The sequence below is a fragment of the Labrus mixtus genome, chromosome 7 (genome assembly GCF_963584025.1).
Source record: "Labrus mixtus chromosome 7, fLabMix1.1, whole genome shotgun sequence".
Taxonomy (NCBI): Eukaryota; Metazoa; Chordata; class Actinopteri; order Labriformes; family Labridae; genus Labrus; species Labrus mixtus.
In genome coordinates, this window is record NC_083618.1 from 27,594,086 (window position 1) to 27,610,237 (window position 16,152).

General features: G+C 41.0%; 1 protein-coding gene across 2 annotated transcripts; it reads left to right on the forward strand.

The window, feature by feature from the left end:
• Positions 1-678: 678 nt before the first annotated feature.
• Positions 679-15,447, forward strand: txnrd3 (thioredoxin reductase 3). 2 transcript variants are annotated; one of them, XM_061041464.1, is made up of 16 exons: positions 679-1,029; positions 2,179-2,239; positions 3,759-3,868; positions 5,224-5,331; positions 5,524-5,596; positions 5,712-5,894; positions 5,969-6,111; positions 6,515-6,630; positions 7,127-7,352; positions 7,748-7,840; positions 9,791-9,867; positions 10,753-10,909; positions 11,531-11,638; positions 12,339-12,434; positions 12,530-12,664; positions 14,258-15,447. In XM_061041464.1, exons 1-16 carry the CDS (start codon positions 913-915, stop codon positions 14,318-14,320), a joined length of 1,866 nt encoding a protein of 621 aa, XP_060897447.1. In that variant the 5' UTR covers positions 679-912; the 3' UTR covers positions 14,321-15,447. The 2 variants fall into 2 exon arrangements, with proteins under 2 accessions (XP_060897447.1, XP_060897448.1); XM_061041465.1 differs by having other exon boundaries at positions 680-1,029; positions 5,712-5,831.
• Positions 15,448-16,152: the final 705 nt, after the last annotated feature.

Here is a 16,152-nt window from a genome sequence, read left to right on the forward strand (position 1 = left end):
TTTAACCTGCAGGTGGCGGTAGATAACTGACTTTCTGCTGATGGTACAAGTTTACATGCAAAAGTGGGCCTACAATAATGTATGTTGAGTTTACATTTGGTTGATTATCAACATAAATGAACAACCCCAGGTCTTAGCCTAACTTGATCCATTGAAAAATTCGGGAAAATGAGTTAAATCGTTTTTTTTAGTTAATTTCATGATCCCTCGCCATCTGAAGTCAGAATTTGCCTTGATATGGCTGATTTAAAACAGTAAATGACGTGTTGAGCCACTTTCAGTGATTATTATTTTTATAAAAATGTTGGAATTAGTATCTAGCCTACATGTGATATTTTACAGTCAGACTAATAATAAAGCGACGTTTCCCTTTAAAATGATTTTAAAATATATAATATATATAAATATAATATATATTTAATTATATTAAATATGCATTTTTATGCCTCTAAACAAATACTATGGGGTTTTTAATTGAGTATTTTCCGGGTATTTTTCACGCAGACGCTCCGGTTTCTCCGCAGCCTTGTGACGATTTTCAGGAGGTACGCTCATTTTGATGCACATGATACATCCGGAAGGGCGGTGTTCACGTTGTTCGCAATGGATAGCAACAGCACAGAGGTCGAGTGAGGTAACCCGGATCGAGCGCACCCCAACGCAGCGAGACAAGAAATAGCCAAAGACGTTTGGCGCGGTTGGTAGAGAGGAGACCGACACCAGACGAGAGAGGAGGGGGGCCGTGGTCGTTACCGCATTTCTCTTGTTTCATAGTGGTATCTTTGGCGACGGCACCAGCAGATATAACATTAGAAGCAGCTTTATAAAAAGAGAGTTGGTACGTTTTTAATCAGTGTTGTCAGTCTCCGGTTTCGCCGTCTGTCGGTGCAAGCAGACTGAAATAGCTTCAATATGCCTCCCATCGAAAATGACACCGGGAAGAATGAACTCAAAACTCGGATACAGCAGCTCATTGACTCCAATCAAGTCCTGGTTTTCAGCAAAAGCTACTGTCCGTATTGTGTGAAGGTAAGATAATCACATTGTGTAAGCGGAGGACTTTGTTAGCGGAGGTCGGAAACTTCCATTACATCTCCCGCGAAGTAACACGGGCTCTGGCTAAATGCTGGCGGACTCTGTCTAATTGCTGTGGCGGACTCGGGCTAATTGCTGGCGGGTCTATCAGCGTCAAAGCAGACCCCGGTGCTCTCTAGAGAGACTTAAAATAAGCATTAAACAAACTCGTTACGCAAATTATTATTTAGATGGGACTGATTTTTAACAAGTGTTGTAATAAATACGGTCGCGAAGCTTAGCAGAATGTGCCTTTTGGGGGTTTTAAAAGTTGGATAAGTTACGTAATTTATAGTTCATAGTTAACTTAACACCCAACGTGACCTTACGTACAAGACGCGCTGGGCACACGTCGTGGTTCATAAACACATTGATGCTTTGAAGTTCACATTCTTATAATTAAGTTATTGTCTATAAAAAGTTAAAATAGCAAACCACTGGATTAAATTATTTGTTGATATAAAATAAAATAAAAATAGCTGACGGATGAGGAGAATAGAAAATAATTGAATAGAATAGAATTACTATTACTAAAACAAAATGTTAGCAAATCTAAACATAATATAATATTAAATACAAAGTAAATAAGCACTAAAAATATCAAAACTAAGAATGTGAATATATACAACCAGGATTTAACTAAACATTACTATTCTTAAATATGAAGATTAAATGTAAATGTGCAAAAACAGAGTTGTAAATGGTTGTAAATTAAATAGGAAAGATTAAATGTAAATGTGCAAAAACAGAGTTGTAAATGGACAGTATTGACATAAGTTAAAGTGCATGAGTGTAGACATATTATCAGCAGAAACTAAACAATATAACGGCGAGTAGACAAACAAATGAAGTGAACATGAGTGCAGGGATAATTTGTAAATTTAACCTGTGCAGAACAGATTACAGTAAGGTGAGACAGATGTTATCATGATGACAGTTCTCTGATCGCATGAGGTGAGCTGTTGTACAGAGTTATGGTATCTAGTTAGAAATAAAGAGCAGCTTATCTTCTCTACAATGCGATGGTTTTGGTGTTATGTCAGTGTTTTAATATGTTGAATACATTTTAATACTGTTTCAATTGTTTCACATCTGTGTGTGTAGGTGAAGGACTTATTCAAAGAGCTCCAAGTCGATTACAATGTGGTGGAGTTGGATCTCATAGGTAAGATGGATTCATTGTTTTTGTCTCATTTTGCAGAGGAAGAAGGATGCTGTATTTATCATTTAGTAATATCCAACAACATTTAGTTTATAAAGCTCAAAGTAATGATAAGTGTTGTACTTTTTACATGTATAAAAGTGCAATGTCATACTTGTTGATGTAGGCTCCATGCAGGGCTGAAAGTTGTTTGAATCTTTTCTTTTGGCTTGTGTTTTACAAATGATGTACCGATAACGACAATAAAACAGCCTGTTACATTAGTAACACTTTAGCCAATCAGTTTAATGATTTACCTTTTTGATAACTGACTGTTGTCATAGAGTTGTACGCTGTAATAAATGTTGATTTATTTGACAACTATATCGATCATCAATGCTGCAAAGGTGTTGAATTAACAGATAATGAATGGCAATAAAGAAAAACCCTTTTATAATAATAATAAAGAATATGTTTCCTAGGATACTGATAATTAACTAATTAAACACATCATTCAAAACAGCATCCCTGTATGTAAGAGTATACCAACATTAAAGTCGTATAAATCCCCAGTTTTCTTCCAACACATGTCCTCTATGATATAGAGGGGAAATAATTATGTCACCCCAGACTCTGCTGTTGTCCTCCTTTTGCAGCAGCAGCAGCAAACCTGCTGAGTCACTCCCTGCAGACGACTTGGCCTCGTGCCATATCTCAGTAAACCTCGACGCCTCTGCTTTGTTTTACCGAGTAATATCCCCGAGAGTCTCTGCTGCCTGTTGAATCTAATACAGACGATTCATGATGACACAATAAATGAGTCACAAACTTAACCACCATTGGAAATATGACCGGTCATACTGCCCACAAAACTTCAGCTATCTGACTAACGTATCTGACTGTTGCACTTGCATAACTTATTTATTCTACTACAGATGCAAACTAGCCTTTGTCTACAATCTGGCATATTTACATGTTTATTTCCTGGCCATCAACTTCAGCCGGATCCACGGTTCCCATATTTTTGAGAATATCAGCTGAAAATAATTAGCATTCAAACCTGTCAGCAGGCAAAATAAAAACATTAATAATGTAATGAGTTCTAGGTCATAGCTTTTATCTAAGGCAGAAAGAGAAACATTAATATTTGTGGAGTGTATGATATGACCAACAGGTTTAAAATAACTTGTATCAGCTGCTGAGTGTTACCGTAAAATCGGGTGTATAAAACACATTTAATACCTATATTTTCATCGAAAAAGTGCGCTGTGTCTTACACACCAGTGTGACCAATATACCAGTATAAAATACTGACACACACACCGTCATAACCGAGCGTGAAGCTGCCACTGTCACACACTACACACGACCTGATGCGATTGAAAATTCATCCCCATTCAGTGTGTATTACCTGGATTTTTTTTGTTTTTGTGTCATGAAGTGATATCTGGAAAGACATTAATGCTATCAGAATATGTCTTAACTGCTGGTATTCCGTAATCATGAATATGTTTCACTTGAACAACATTAATCCTTTGACCAGATGATGGACCCAACTACCAGGAATTGCTGCTCGAGATGACTGGACAGAAAACTGTTCCTAATGTCTTCATCAACAAGAAGCACCTTGGCGGCTGTGACAACACAATGAAGGTAAGGAACAACACGTGTCCGACTGACTGTGCTGAAGGCATTTGGTTCATACTGTTGTGTCTGCCTTCAGTTCGTGACACCAGAAACAGACACTGTGTATAGACATGCCTGTACAACTCTGGTGACATTTGAAGCCCGACCCACACCTTAAAGCTTGGTACACAATCTGTCCTGCTCTGCAAGTCACAGAAGGAAACTACACAATCAACCATCATTGCAACAGACAGGAAAGATAATGGGTTCACCAGAAAACATGTAGGTGTGCCAACAGGTTATATCCAGTGAGCCATGAATGTTATTTGAGGGTAAATACCAGAACCATGAGACAAGGATGATAAGATAAAGCCCTCTGAGATTTCCTGTTGCAGGAAGATGGTCCACTAAATGGAGTGTACTCTTCATTTGTCTGTAGTGTAGTCTGGTTTATAGCTTGGTTCGTGGCTGCTTAAGCAGTGAAGCATTACACCGGATCTTTATCAATTGTTAATCAAACAGCAGCAGGTAGTTTAGATAAACTGTAAAATACTGTAAAATAAACTGTAAAAATCTTGCTTAGGCGTGGTACGGGGCAACTGGGCCTAGTGTGAGTGCACTGTAAGTGGACTGATTGCACGGAGAGAGAGAACCCTCCTTGAGACACAAACCCTATAAGGGTTCATTTTGTGTTTTTAATGTCTTTTAAGAAATGAGGTTGAGAGAGAGCTACACATGTTCTTAGAAGGGGAGGGAACTGGTCGACATGACAAGAGATTTAAAACAGTGGGTCGTTGCTGTTCTAGTTTCTAATGCACAGCGGCTTCAGCTGAGGTCCTCTCTCTCTCCGCTCTTACAGAGCAGGTGTGATCAGGTGGCGCTCGTGCATGTGTGAGCTCTGAGGAGATGTTGATTCTCAAGTCTTGCTTGATTTCCAGCTCTGCCTTTAAGCCAGGTTCTTCTTGTCAGAATATGAAATGGTGTTTAAAAAAAAAAGTTTCCCATAAGTGTATATCAGTGGACGCCGCTGTACCTACCTGTATATCTGTAGAGGTCGTAGATCTGCTCTAATCCTGAGCAGTGCTGAAATTGAAGTCACAGTTCGGAGTACAAAGACAAAAGCAGAAACTGTGGTAATGGCTTCACCTTAAGCAATCCCCCACAGCGGCGCCACATTTGACCTAAAAAAGTACAGAGCATCATTCTAATCTAGTGCTGATCCGTTTTCAATAAAAATTGCCGACATTTCAGTATACAGTGCAACACTATTTCCCAGCATTCATGTCATGTTACTCCAAGGAGTCTGCTGCCTCATCATTACTTCAGTAGGTCATGATGGACCTACTAATGATAAAACATTGTGTTTTTTTTTTTTTTTCCAGGCTCATAAAGACGGCAGCCTGCAGCAGCTGCTGAGTCAAGAAAATGATGCTTATGACTACGACCTGATTGTCATCGGAGGAGGATCGGGAGGCCTCTCCTGCTCAAAGGTGAAAACAATGTGAAACATATCCAACCTGTTGAAGCTTTATGGTAGTGGCTGTTGTCCTGTTGTGAAATCTTTTCACACGATCAGAGTGAAACTAAAGCAAACGTGCTCGTGTTGTAATCATCTCATCTTATTTGAGCCATTAACTGTACGTTTCTGCAGTGTGTAAGAAAAACATTCTTGAACATTACAGGAAGCTGCTTTATTGGGGAAGAAGGTCATGGTACTGGACTATGTTGTGCCCACACCAAAGGGAACCACCTGGGGTAAGATATTTCCACTTGTGCATACTTAACTGATACATGTGACGCAGTTTTTATTCTAATCTATTCTCTTTTCTAAATAAACTTTTGCTTGTGTTTTTCCATTATGCTGATTTAGGTCTTGGTGGAACTTGTGTCAATGTGGGCTGCATTCCCAAGAAGCTGATGCACCAGACAGCCCTGCTGGGCACGGCCATGCAGGACGCACGCAAGTTCGGCTGGGAGTTTGAGGAAACAGGTGAGCGCTCAGAGCACCGACCCAGGAGGTCGCGAAGGGGGGACATCTCTCCAGCTTGCCACGGTAAATCAGAGGCAAGCCTCATCAGTAGTTGTTAAGCGTCCCTTCATTGATGGCGACTGTCTGTCTGCACGCAGTGAAACATAACTGGGAGACGATGAAGACGGCTGTGAACAACTACATCGGCTCATTGAACTGGGGCTACAGGGTGGCCCTGAGAGACAAGAATGTCAACTATATCAATGCTTACGCAGAGTTTGTTGAACCACACAAAGTCAAGGTAAGCCAGGACTACGTTGAGTCAGATCCTACATTGTGCCTGTACGGATGTTTTACTGGGATTTCTGGTTTGGTTTCAGTTAAAAAAAGACTTGATTAATTAGTATTTTCCGTAATTACAATGTGCAACATTATAAAGTGATGTGGATGAGGTCTTCCCTCCTCCAAAGTTCTCACAGTTTGCCTCTCTGAAACTTCACCCTAATGTTGATACGCTGCCTGCTTTGAATTGTTGTCGAGCCTGTTGTGGTTTTTTCTTGTAAAACAAATAGGCTGGCCTTTTTTGGCTTCATTTCAGTATTGTTGTTGATGTTGGATGTCCTACTTATTTAAGAGTCAGTGGAAAGTTCATATTGTGGAACCTGTTTGAAAAATGTCTCAGAGCTTCCGTTATGTTCTGACAGGCGACAAACAAACGAGGGAAGGAGACATTTTACACAGCAGCTAAGTTTATCTTGGCTACAGGAGAGAGGCCGCGCTACCTTGGCATCCCTGGAGACAAGGAGTACTGCATCACCAGGTGAACGCACAACGCCTTTTCCGTGGTGTCTGTGACATTACAAGTCTCTTATCAGACCGAGCAGGAAGCCCCACCCAGTGCTACATTTAGACCAGAGGGTTTGGTTGAGCAGATGTTTGAAGAAGTATAAAATGCCATTGTGTGTCACATCTAAAAACACCAGCACACCTTTTATGATCCTGAGGCTTTTTATCCTGTGCAGGTGGCTCACCCTCGTTCATCAATCAAACAGCTGTCTAAATGCTAAGCTACATTATCCACAGGTGTCTCTGGTGGTAATCCTGCTGCTTTAGCAACCTACTAATGGTTTCATGCTGCGTACCACAAAGCCTAACATCCGATGATGTCGTGTTGTACTTGAGAATTGCATCAAAAAACAGTCTCCTTTTTAAAGCTGGAGCGCAATCTCTTACATTGACTCTGAAAGTTGAGTCTGAAAGATCACAGCCTCTTGTTAAACACTCACCCTGTTTCTCCGTCTGTTGTTGTCCACCAGCGACGACCTCTTCTCATTGTCTTACTGCCCGGGAAAGACCCTGGTGATCGGGGCTTCATACGTGGCTCTGGAGTGCGGCGGCTTCCTGGCCGGCCTCGGTCTCGATGTCACCGTCATGGTGCGGTCGATCCTGCTGAGGGGCTTTGACCAGGACATGGCCAACCGTGCCGGGGAGCACATGGAGGAGCACGGCGTGAAGTTCCTCCGAAAATTTGTGCCTGTAAAGGTGAGCGTTTGATAGGCTGTGACGCCTCTACAAAAAAATGTCATGGCATTAAAGCCTGTTGAATAATTTCAGTTCGGCTTGCTGCATTTGAATCAATTATAACTTATTAAAGTTAGAGCATATCCTTTTCAATACATCAGGTTCCCTGCCCAAATTAAGTCTGAGCAAGTCTGTCTTAAGTGGTCGCCACTGATGGCAACTAAAGTCAGTTGTCAATGATATCCTGGAACTTGTTCCCCGACAGAGACTAATGGTTATCAGTAGACTCTGGGCGCTATATAACTTTACAGCACCAGGCTTATTTATGTCCTCTTGTAGCATAAGTTTGACCTCTTAGCTCTTGCCTCTTAGACAGAAGCACCATTCATTTTTCTTCCCACGTCTGTGTGTGTCAGGTAGAGGAGCTGGAAGCAGGCACTCCTGGGAGGCTGAAGGTGACAGCCAAGTCAACAGAAACGGACGAGATCATCGAGGGAGAGTACAACACTGTATGTGATGAGTCGTCACTTCATCCTTCCTTTAACTCTCTCGTCTGTCACTGATGTTAAAGTTGTTGAAAACGGGGTTTGTTATTTTGGGATTTTTTGGAGTTTAAAAGTGTTGAATGTGAATTATTATTATTATTATTATAGGTTTTTTATTGTTAATAATTATGCCTCAAGAGGATATTGAACTTTCTCTGTTATTGACGGATATGCCACACACACACACACACACACACACACACACACACACACACACACACACACACACACACACACACACACACATACACACAGGCCCGTAATACACACATGCACAAACAGGACCCATAGACGGGCATTAATGGAGAGAAGTCAGAGTGTGGGGGCTGCACAAGGATGGGCGCCCAGAGCAGTTGGGGGTTCAATCCATTGCTTAACGGCACCTTGGCTGAACTCAGGAAGTGAACTGGTACCTCACCAGAAACTGATCCAATTTCCATGCTATGTCTGTGCCGGACCGTGAACAGTCAACCCTCTGGTCCCTGCAGACTGAGACACTGCCGCACAAAGTGCCGAGTCTTATCTTTATGTTTACTTCTTCTTTTTCAGGACAGTGCTTGTCATGACTCTCACCTTTTGCCCCTGCCTCTCTCTCTTCCCTCCAGCTAACTCAACCGCTGCTACAAATTGTAGCCAGTTAGCTCGTGTTAGCCTGACCAGCAATAACAACAAAATCTCAATGCACCAACTACAGGCTTTGGTTGTGAATAAACCTCTTAGAATTTAAGCCTGAGCTTAAAAAGATTGCTAACGCTACCTACCCATTCTTTTAGCTAGCTAGGCCGATTTGTGAGCTTAAATGTCTTCACTGTAAAGATGAATAGGCAGTGTTGGCTAGTCCCTATTGACCAGAGTACACAGAGAAAGTGTCTCTGTATCTTTGGACTGTAAAGGAGCTAAAGTAGATGATCACAACCCCACCTAGTTGGTTTGGTAGATTTTTAGTTTCTATGCCTCTGTGTAGTATAAAGTTACTTTAACAAGTTGCTCCAGTTAACACCGGCTAACTGCCTTGAACCTGGGATTAGTTGTTCAGTCATTCGTTGGCCTTCGGTACACTTGAAGACTTTAAGAAAACTTTAACAAGACATTTTAAAGACGAACATCTGACACTCTCACATCCAAAGACAGCAACTCAGCGAGTTTTTACTCACACACTAAAGACTGGGGATCTTGCAGGGTCACTAACAGCAAGATTACAACTACATCTTTTGACAGCATTTCCCATCATGCATACGTAGTTGTCTACATGAACTACCACTTGGCAGACTCAAAAAATTAATTCCACAATTTGAAAAAGAAAAACTACATATTTTGTGTCTAAGAATATAATGTAAAAAACGTGAACTTTTATGTAATTAGCACCTGTTCATCAGTGCAGACAAAGCTCCCACTCTGCAGGACCCTCCACGTAAGCACAAAGGAGTGGGGAGAGGTTTAAGTAACCCCCGCAATGTTAACTAGTTTGCAGCTTCCTGTTTGGTGCGGGTGAAACCGCTCCTGTTGGTTGCTGACAACGTCATTGAACCACACTATGAACCACAAACAAGACTAAACTAGACCTGGGATCCCTGTTATGAAATTAAAGTGATAAAGAAACAAGTCATAACTGATCTAGATCTCAACTTGATTGGTTCAGGATCTTTTAGCAGGTTGAAAGTAGATGAAATGTTTGTGTGTGATCGGCAGGTTTCAAATTCTGATGTCAATCCAGCTCTAATATATTTAGTTTTGAACTTTGGCTGTCAAGCTGAGTTGAAACTGTTACAAAGGATCTCTGAGTAAACACAAATATTAACATGTTGCATTACCTCTTTTCCCCCCCTATTCTTTCCTTAAAGCACTTGCAACATTCCTGCAGGAATTAGCCGAGCACTTCCTTTAAACTAAACAAGACGTTTCTTTTTTCCTTAGGTGTTGATAGCCGTTGGCCGGGACGCGTGCACAGACAAGATTGGCCTCGACAAGACGGGCGTTAAAGTCAACCCTAAGTATGTTATTATCTCATTGTGTTGTGTTCTCTTGTTTACCGGTGTCAATTTCAGCACTTTGCAGCAGTGCACTGTACCTTTAAGACTCACGGCACAGTCACAGTGATTCAGCAGTATTGTTGTCCCATGGCTCTCTGCAGGGGTTGTTTGAGTTTGCGATGGGAGATTTAGCAGGGAGAGTGGAGGGAAATCGTATTAGCAAGACGAAAAAGAGCCCCCCTGTACTGTGCTGAAAGTAGCTTTTAATGGGGGGGAGATCCATTTTCCATAAGTTAAAATTTCTCTTTCTGCTATCATTATGATTATTCGTCTACTCTTGCTAGGTCAGAGTCATTTCAGGGTTGATGCCTGTCATCAATACATTTCCCTCTGAGAAAAATAGACTTTAAGTTATAAACCATATCAGCTGTTTTTTTATTTTAAAAACTGATTAATTATTTCAAGTAACAGAAGAGAAATGAGAAATGTAACCATTTTCTGAGTTGTGTAGTGAGTCAAGTATTTTATGAATGAATGGTTCAGCCTTTGAATACAACAGGGATTAAGACATGAGGCTTTAAAGGAGTGCTCAGTGAGTCATGTGCCCTGTCATATGATCTGAGTAGTATTCATATGAGGCCAACACAGAAGGACACCGGGTTCGGGGTCTGCTAGGTCAGCTTCAGTACAGTACAGAATATAATCTGACTCATTCCTGCCCTCTGTTAGCCGGACGATGCTGATGTTTCAGATATTTAGATAAATTGGAATAAAAAAATAAACACAGAGTTAAAATTGTAAAATCAGCATGTCTCCTTTTTGTGACTGTTTGAATGATTTCCGCCTTGTCATAAAGTTTAAATGGGGTATTGTTTGTGCTTGTTCTCCGCTGCTGTATCATTCTAGGAATGGAAAAATCCCAGTGAACGATGAAGAGCAGACTAACGTGCCTAACATCTACGCCATCGGAGACATCCTGGAAGGCAAGTGGGAGCTGACACCTGTAGCCATCCAGGCCGGCAAGCTGCTCGCACGGCGCCTCTACGCTGGGGCAAAACTCAAGGTACAACTCTATGAAGAGACACGCAGAGCTGTACAAAGTAGGAAAACTTGTAGAACCCCGATGGCTGCTTTTACTATAGTTTTGGATTAGGTACAGTGGTGACTTGAACGTGTAAACTAAATCCCCTTTTCTTGAACGCTCAATAATGTTGATCATGTTAATGTTGGTATACAGAAATAATATATGTGAAATAAATAAATGCATCGTCATGCAGTTCATCACTGCTGTATGAGTCGCAAAAACATCATGGTGTGATTAAGATGTACAAAATGTTGTAGTGTTCCCCTTTTTAAAGATTTTACTCTTTGTTCCTTCATTAGAATTTTCTTTTTTTATTAATGCCCGGCAAACAAGTCCATATTGAGATCCTTTTTTTTTCATGGCAATTAGCATAAGAAGAGTCATAATGGTTTGTTAATTTCACTACAGCAGGGATTGTCTCTGCAATAAAGATATTATATAGATAAAAATATTTGCAAGAGTCGATGTAAATCCCTCCAGCAATCAAACACAGCTATCTTAATTCATCCACAAAATATGCAAAACCCGGGGAGGTTTTTCGTTTAGAGGACAAGAGGCTCTCTGTAAAACTAATAAATATCTATTGTATCTATTCTACAGTGTGACTACATCAACGTTCCCACTACGGTCTTCACCCCGCTGGAGTACGGCGCCTGCGGTCTGTCAGAGGAGAAAGCCACTGAGCTCTATGGACAGGAAAACATCGAGGTAACAAACACACACACCCATCACACAGGCATTTGAATAATTACTGACATCTGTGGTCTATCTGACAGTGAAACATGTTGCATGCTGTGACAGGAGCTGTACTTAGTAATCACTGAAGACCTGTAATACATGAGTAGACTTTGCCAAACGACACATACTGGTATTTATTCTTTTATAAGAAGCAGTTTATAGATTCTGTTCGTAAAGGAGTCACACAGGATTCAGGTTTAAAGTTAGTTAAGGTGAGAAACTTGTCTCGGGCTCTTCACCCATGCTGCAGCTATAAAAAGACAACATCAATCAATCAATAACAACAGTCAACTCATAACAAGTGTTATCTCGAGACACTTTACAAGAAGCAGGTAAAAGACCTTACTCATTGTTATGTTACAAAGATCCGTCACGTTAAACATCAAACTTTGAGGCCTGATATATTTGAGGTGTTACAAAATGATTCAATAATATGAGCTCCTCAATATGCCCATGCTTAGTTCCTCATTTAGTTGAACTGAGAAATGTAACTTTAATATTTCAGATTAAAGGTTTATTAACAAATGCATGCACGCTCATTTTTTTTTTTAAAGGGTGTGTAGTGAAAAACAAACCTGTTTGACTTTACTATCAATTGGACAAGATGTACTGATGCTGGCTTGTTTACCCCGTGACATAGACGCTAATCGTTGATTCTCTCTTCAATCAGGTGTTCCACAGTCTCTTCTGGCCTCTGGAGTTCACTGTGCCCGGCAGGGACAACAACAGATGCTACTCGAAGCTCATCTGCAACAAACTGGACAACGTGAGGCGCTCCCTCCGTTTGGCACAGCTTGTGTCACTTCTCTTTCCCTCTGTCACATAAATGATTGCGTTAACTGTAACCGTGTCACCCTGTAGGACCGCGTCATCGGGTTCCACTACCTGGGTCCGAATGCTGGGGAGGTGACGCAGGGCTATGGTGTCGCCATGAAATGCGGCGCCACTAAAGAGCAGCTGGACGGCACCATCGGCATCCACCCAACCTGTGCTGAGGTAGGACATCTTCTTACCATCGCCGGAAAGAGAGGAACTCATTCAGTGTCTTACCTTTCATTATTTAATGAATCTAGCGTCTTAATTTACCACGGCTTAGTACTTTTGCTAACTCATCAGCCAGTCTCAGACCGGTGCAGACTGATAAAATCTTTCCCACACTGTTTTCCTAACAGTTTGCAGGATGTATTTATTTGTTGATTTTCTGGTCATCATGCTTCACTGAGTGTGTTGACATGCACATCAGAGTCCTGGCTATTCAAGGTGTTTCGAGTATCCTGGTTAAACACATGAGCACCTTTTTTTTTTAGAAACCTGGTTAACCTTAGCATGTACACGACCTTCATGGTCTGAACATTATATTGGTGCAGAGCACAAAGACAGAGGTAATGAGAAATCAAGGAATAATGGCCCCCACACACTCAGAATGTATGGGTATAGCCGTCAACCACCAGGCCCCCTCCACCCTCACTGATCTCCTCCACCGTCACACGCCTTCTCGTTGCCTCCGTTCTTCCAACCTCTTGTTTCCCCCACAAAGAACCAAGCACCAAACCTGGGGGGGAAAGAGCCTTCACCAATAACTGCCTCTGGAACTCACTCCCCACACATATTCAACACTGCACTGACTCATCCACATTCATTACCGGTACTCAAGACTAGGAGATTCTTACCTTCTGAGATTTTAATCATGAATCATGAATCCAGAATGGTTTTGAATCAATGATAGATTCTGAATCGAATCGTGACCCCCCCCAAGAATCAAAATCAAATTGTGAGACACCCAAAGATTCCCAGCCCTGATATGGATGCAGTCTTGATAATGTAGAGACAATGGAATGAATAAGCAGGTTTCTCATGTTGTGTCAACATCATATCCTGAATATGGTACAAATCGGGTATCTGGTTAAAACTGCGCTCACAGTTTATATGTCAATACATTGATTTTATTTCAAGCTGAAATGTCATCTAATGTAGACCAGGACAAAACAGTGGAGATCAAATGTTAAGATTTCCTTCACTTCCCTTGGCTTTCTCCAAGGTCTGAAACCTTTCTGCTGAAATATATTCTCCTGCTCTCTCCCTCGGCTGGTTTTTCTGTGTGAATGGTGACTGTGCCAAATATGGACGTTGACATAATTCGTAAGAGGGCAGCAACTGGATTGGGCTTGAAGTATTCACAATCTGTGTGTTATCCAAGATTGTTTTCAATGCTTAATGATTATTAGTAAATGTTTTCTGTCTGCTGTGGAGCAGGCTTTGAATGAATTAGCATAATGAAAGATCTCAACATGACATTCAATATGTAAATGAAGTTGGGTGATAATTGCAGTACATCTAGCAGCTCATTGGTCTCTTGTTTGATGTTTTCCATTGCTTACATTTCCATTTTCTACAAAAGTTTGGCCCAGACTGCAGGACACTTCATTTAACCATGTTAGGCCCATTTCATGGAACTCAAGTTTTAGACACAAAACGTACACTTAGTTTTTTTTCTGTCCCATCAAAAACATTAAAAATATGTGTGTTGTTGTGGAAAGCCCCTTGATAAAGGTGCACTGCCTGACCTGGGTTTCTCTTTTATCCTTGCAGATCTTTACCACTTTGGACGTGACCAAGAGCTCGGGTGGAGACATCACCAAGGCCGGCTGCTGAGGTTAAACCCTGCTCGTTTAGCGGGCGGCTCTCATATTAGACTCATCTACCATCCCTTCTCAGCCAACCTTTAGGCTCAGCCTCACCCTCAGCTTCTCAGTGTACGCGGCAGTCGTTTTCTCAGGACAAAAACCTAACACCAAACCCAGTGTCTGAATCGCTGAAAGCACTTATTTAGGCTAGCAGCCAAGCTGAGAGGATGAGGACGTGCGAGCCTCTAGTCCTGGCTGAGGAAGTTTTTAAATATGAGAGCTGCCTGCTGAACAGCGGGGTTACTCTGCTGACATCCTTCTGGGCACCGCCAGTCGTCTTCTCAGAGGAGCACCAACACACGCAAGTGTGTTTGGGGCTGTTTGTGACGTCCTCGCCCTTAACCTGATATTCTAAGGTGGGCAAGGATCGATGTCCTTCTGCAGAAGCGCCTGATGGTGGCTTAAAAACCCTTCGTCCAAATCCCTAACTTCAAACACTTTTCATTCAACCCCAGAATACAAAGAGCATACAGACCGAGTTTTGTCAAAGAGAATCAAATTGGCACATAACCAGGGTTTGAAAAAAGATAAACCTCTCTGAACTCTGGTCCAGCTTATAATGGAAATGTATTGTTTAATCTGGTATGTGTGTGAGTGTGTTTAAATTTGTAACGTCTCTTCTCGATTTTTCAACACATTCCTCTTATCAGGTCTTTCGGTTTCAGATGTATTCAAGGTGTACATTTGCATTGTCAATATTTATCTTTGCTGGCTGTGTGGAGGGTTTCGCTGCCTTTTTAAGAGAACTCTATTTATCTCTACCAAAATGTTTTCTCTAAACAAGTCTGCAGAAAGATCGGGCGCAGATCGACGTACACCTCTCAAACCTGGATGTGCTGCATCACAACACTGTCGGGTAGAAAATTGAACGAAAAGAACTACCTAGTTGAAGTGAATGTTGTTTAAAAAAACATTTTCACCATTAATTTAATGCATCTTACTGTTTTACATTATGTGTATGTAAAAAATATATATTTGGTCTTCTAGAGGACAGTAGTCCGGCTGCTGTCAGTGAGTTGTTCATCTGTCTGCTGCTGTCAAACCACTGTAGTTGACTTCTTTTCAAACATTTAATAAAGGATGACTTTAGCATCACTTTTCTCACTTCTTCATTTGTGAACATCATTTTTACTAATCGTCTGCAGACATCAACTCAACAGAAGTGCCTTTTGTGAACTTTGCATTGATATTTCTCTTTTGCAACTTGCTCACTTCTCCAGTATGAAGAAATGACTGTTGAGGTTACGCACTCTGAATGAATCGCACTTTAAGGGATAAAGACAGCTCTCACCTATTTTCAGCCACTGCCATGTGCAAAGGGAATTAACAATAGTAACTAAAAGTGTTTAAAAACATTTTTATATCAGCCCAGCTATCTGTACATTGCCCTTTATGTGGCGAAGAACAGAAGTTATCTCTATTAAATAAAGATGGAATAATATTCTTCACATTTTGTGGAAATACAATAAAAGCTAAAAATCAGAATTTTGTTAATTATAAAATTATTTACTCTTGTTTTCCTATCACAAAAGTTTTTTTAAATTACATTTTATATATTATTTTTTATTTGGAAAAAAAACCTTTAGGAGGCTTAATTGCATTTAAAGAGACACACACACCAAAACGGAGCATTCTGAGAGAGCTGGTTTATACAGGGTCACAAACCTCCTCTGGTGCTTGATTCATGTTATATTTTGAACAAAGCACAGCACAGATGTTTCATTTAGACCACAGGAGACTGTTTGAAAAGGTGGAGAAGGGGGATAATATGTCCTCTTTCAATTTTTCATTTGATTTCCA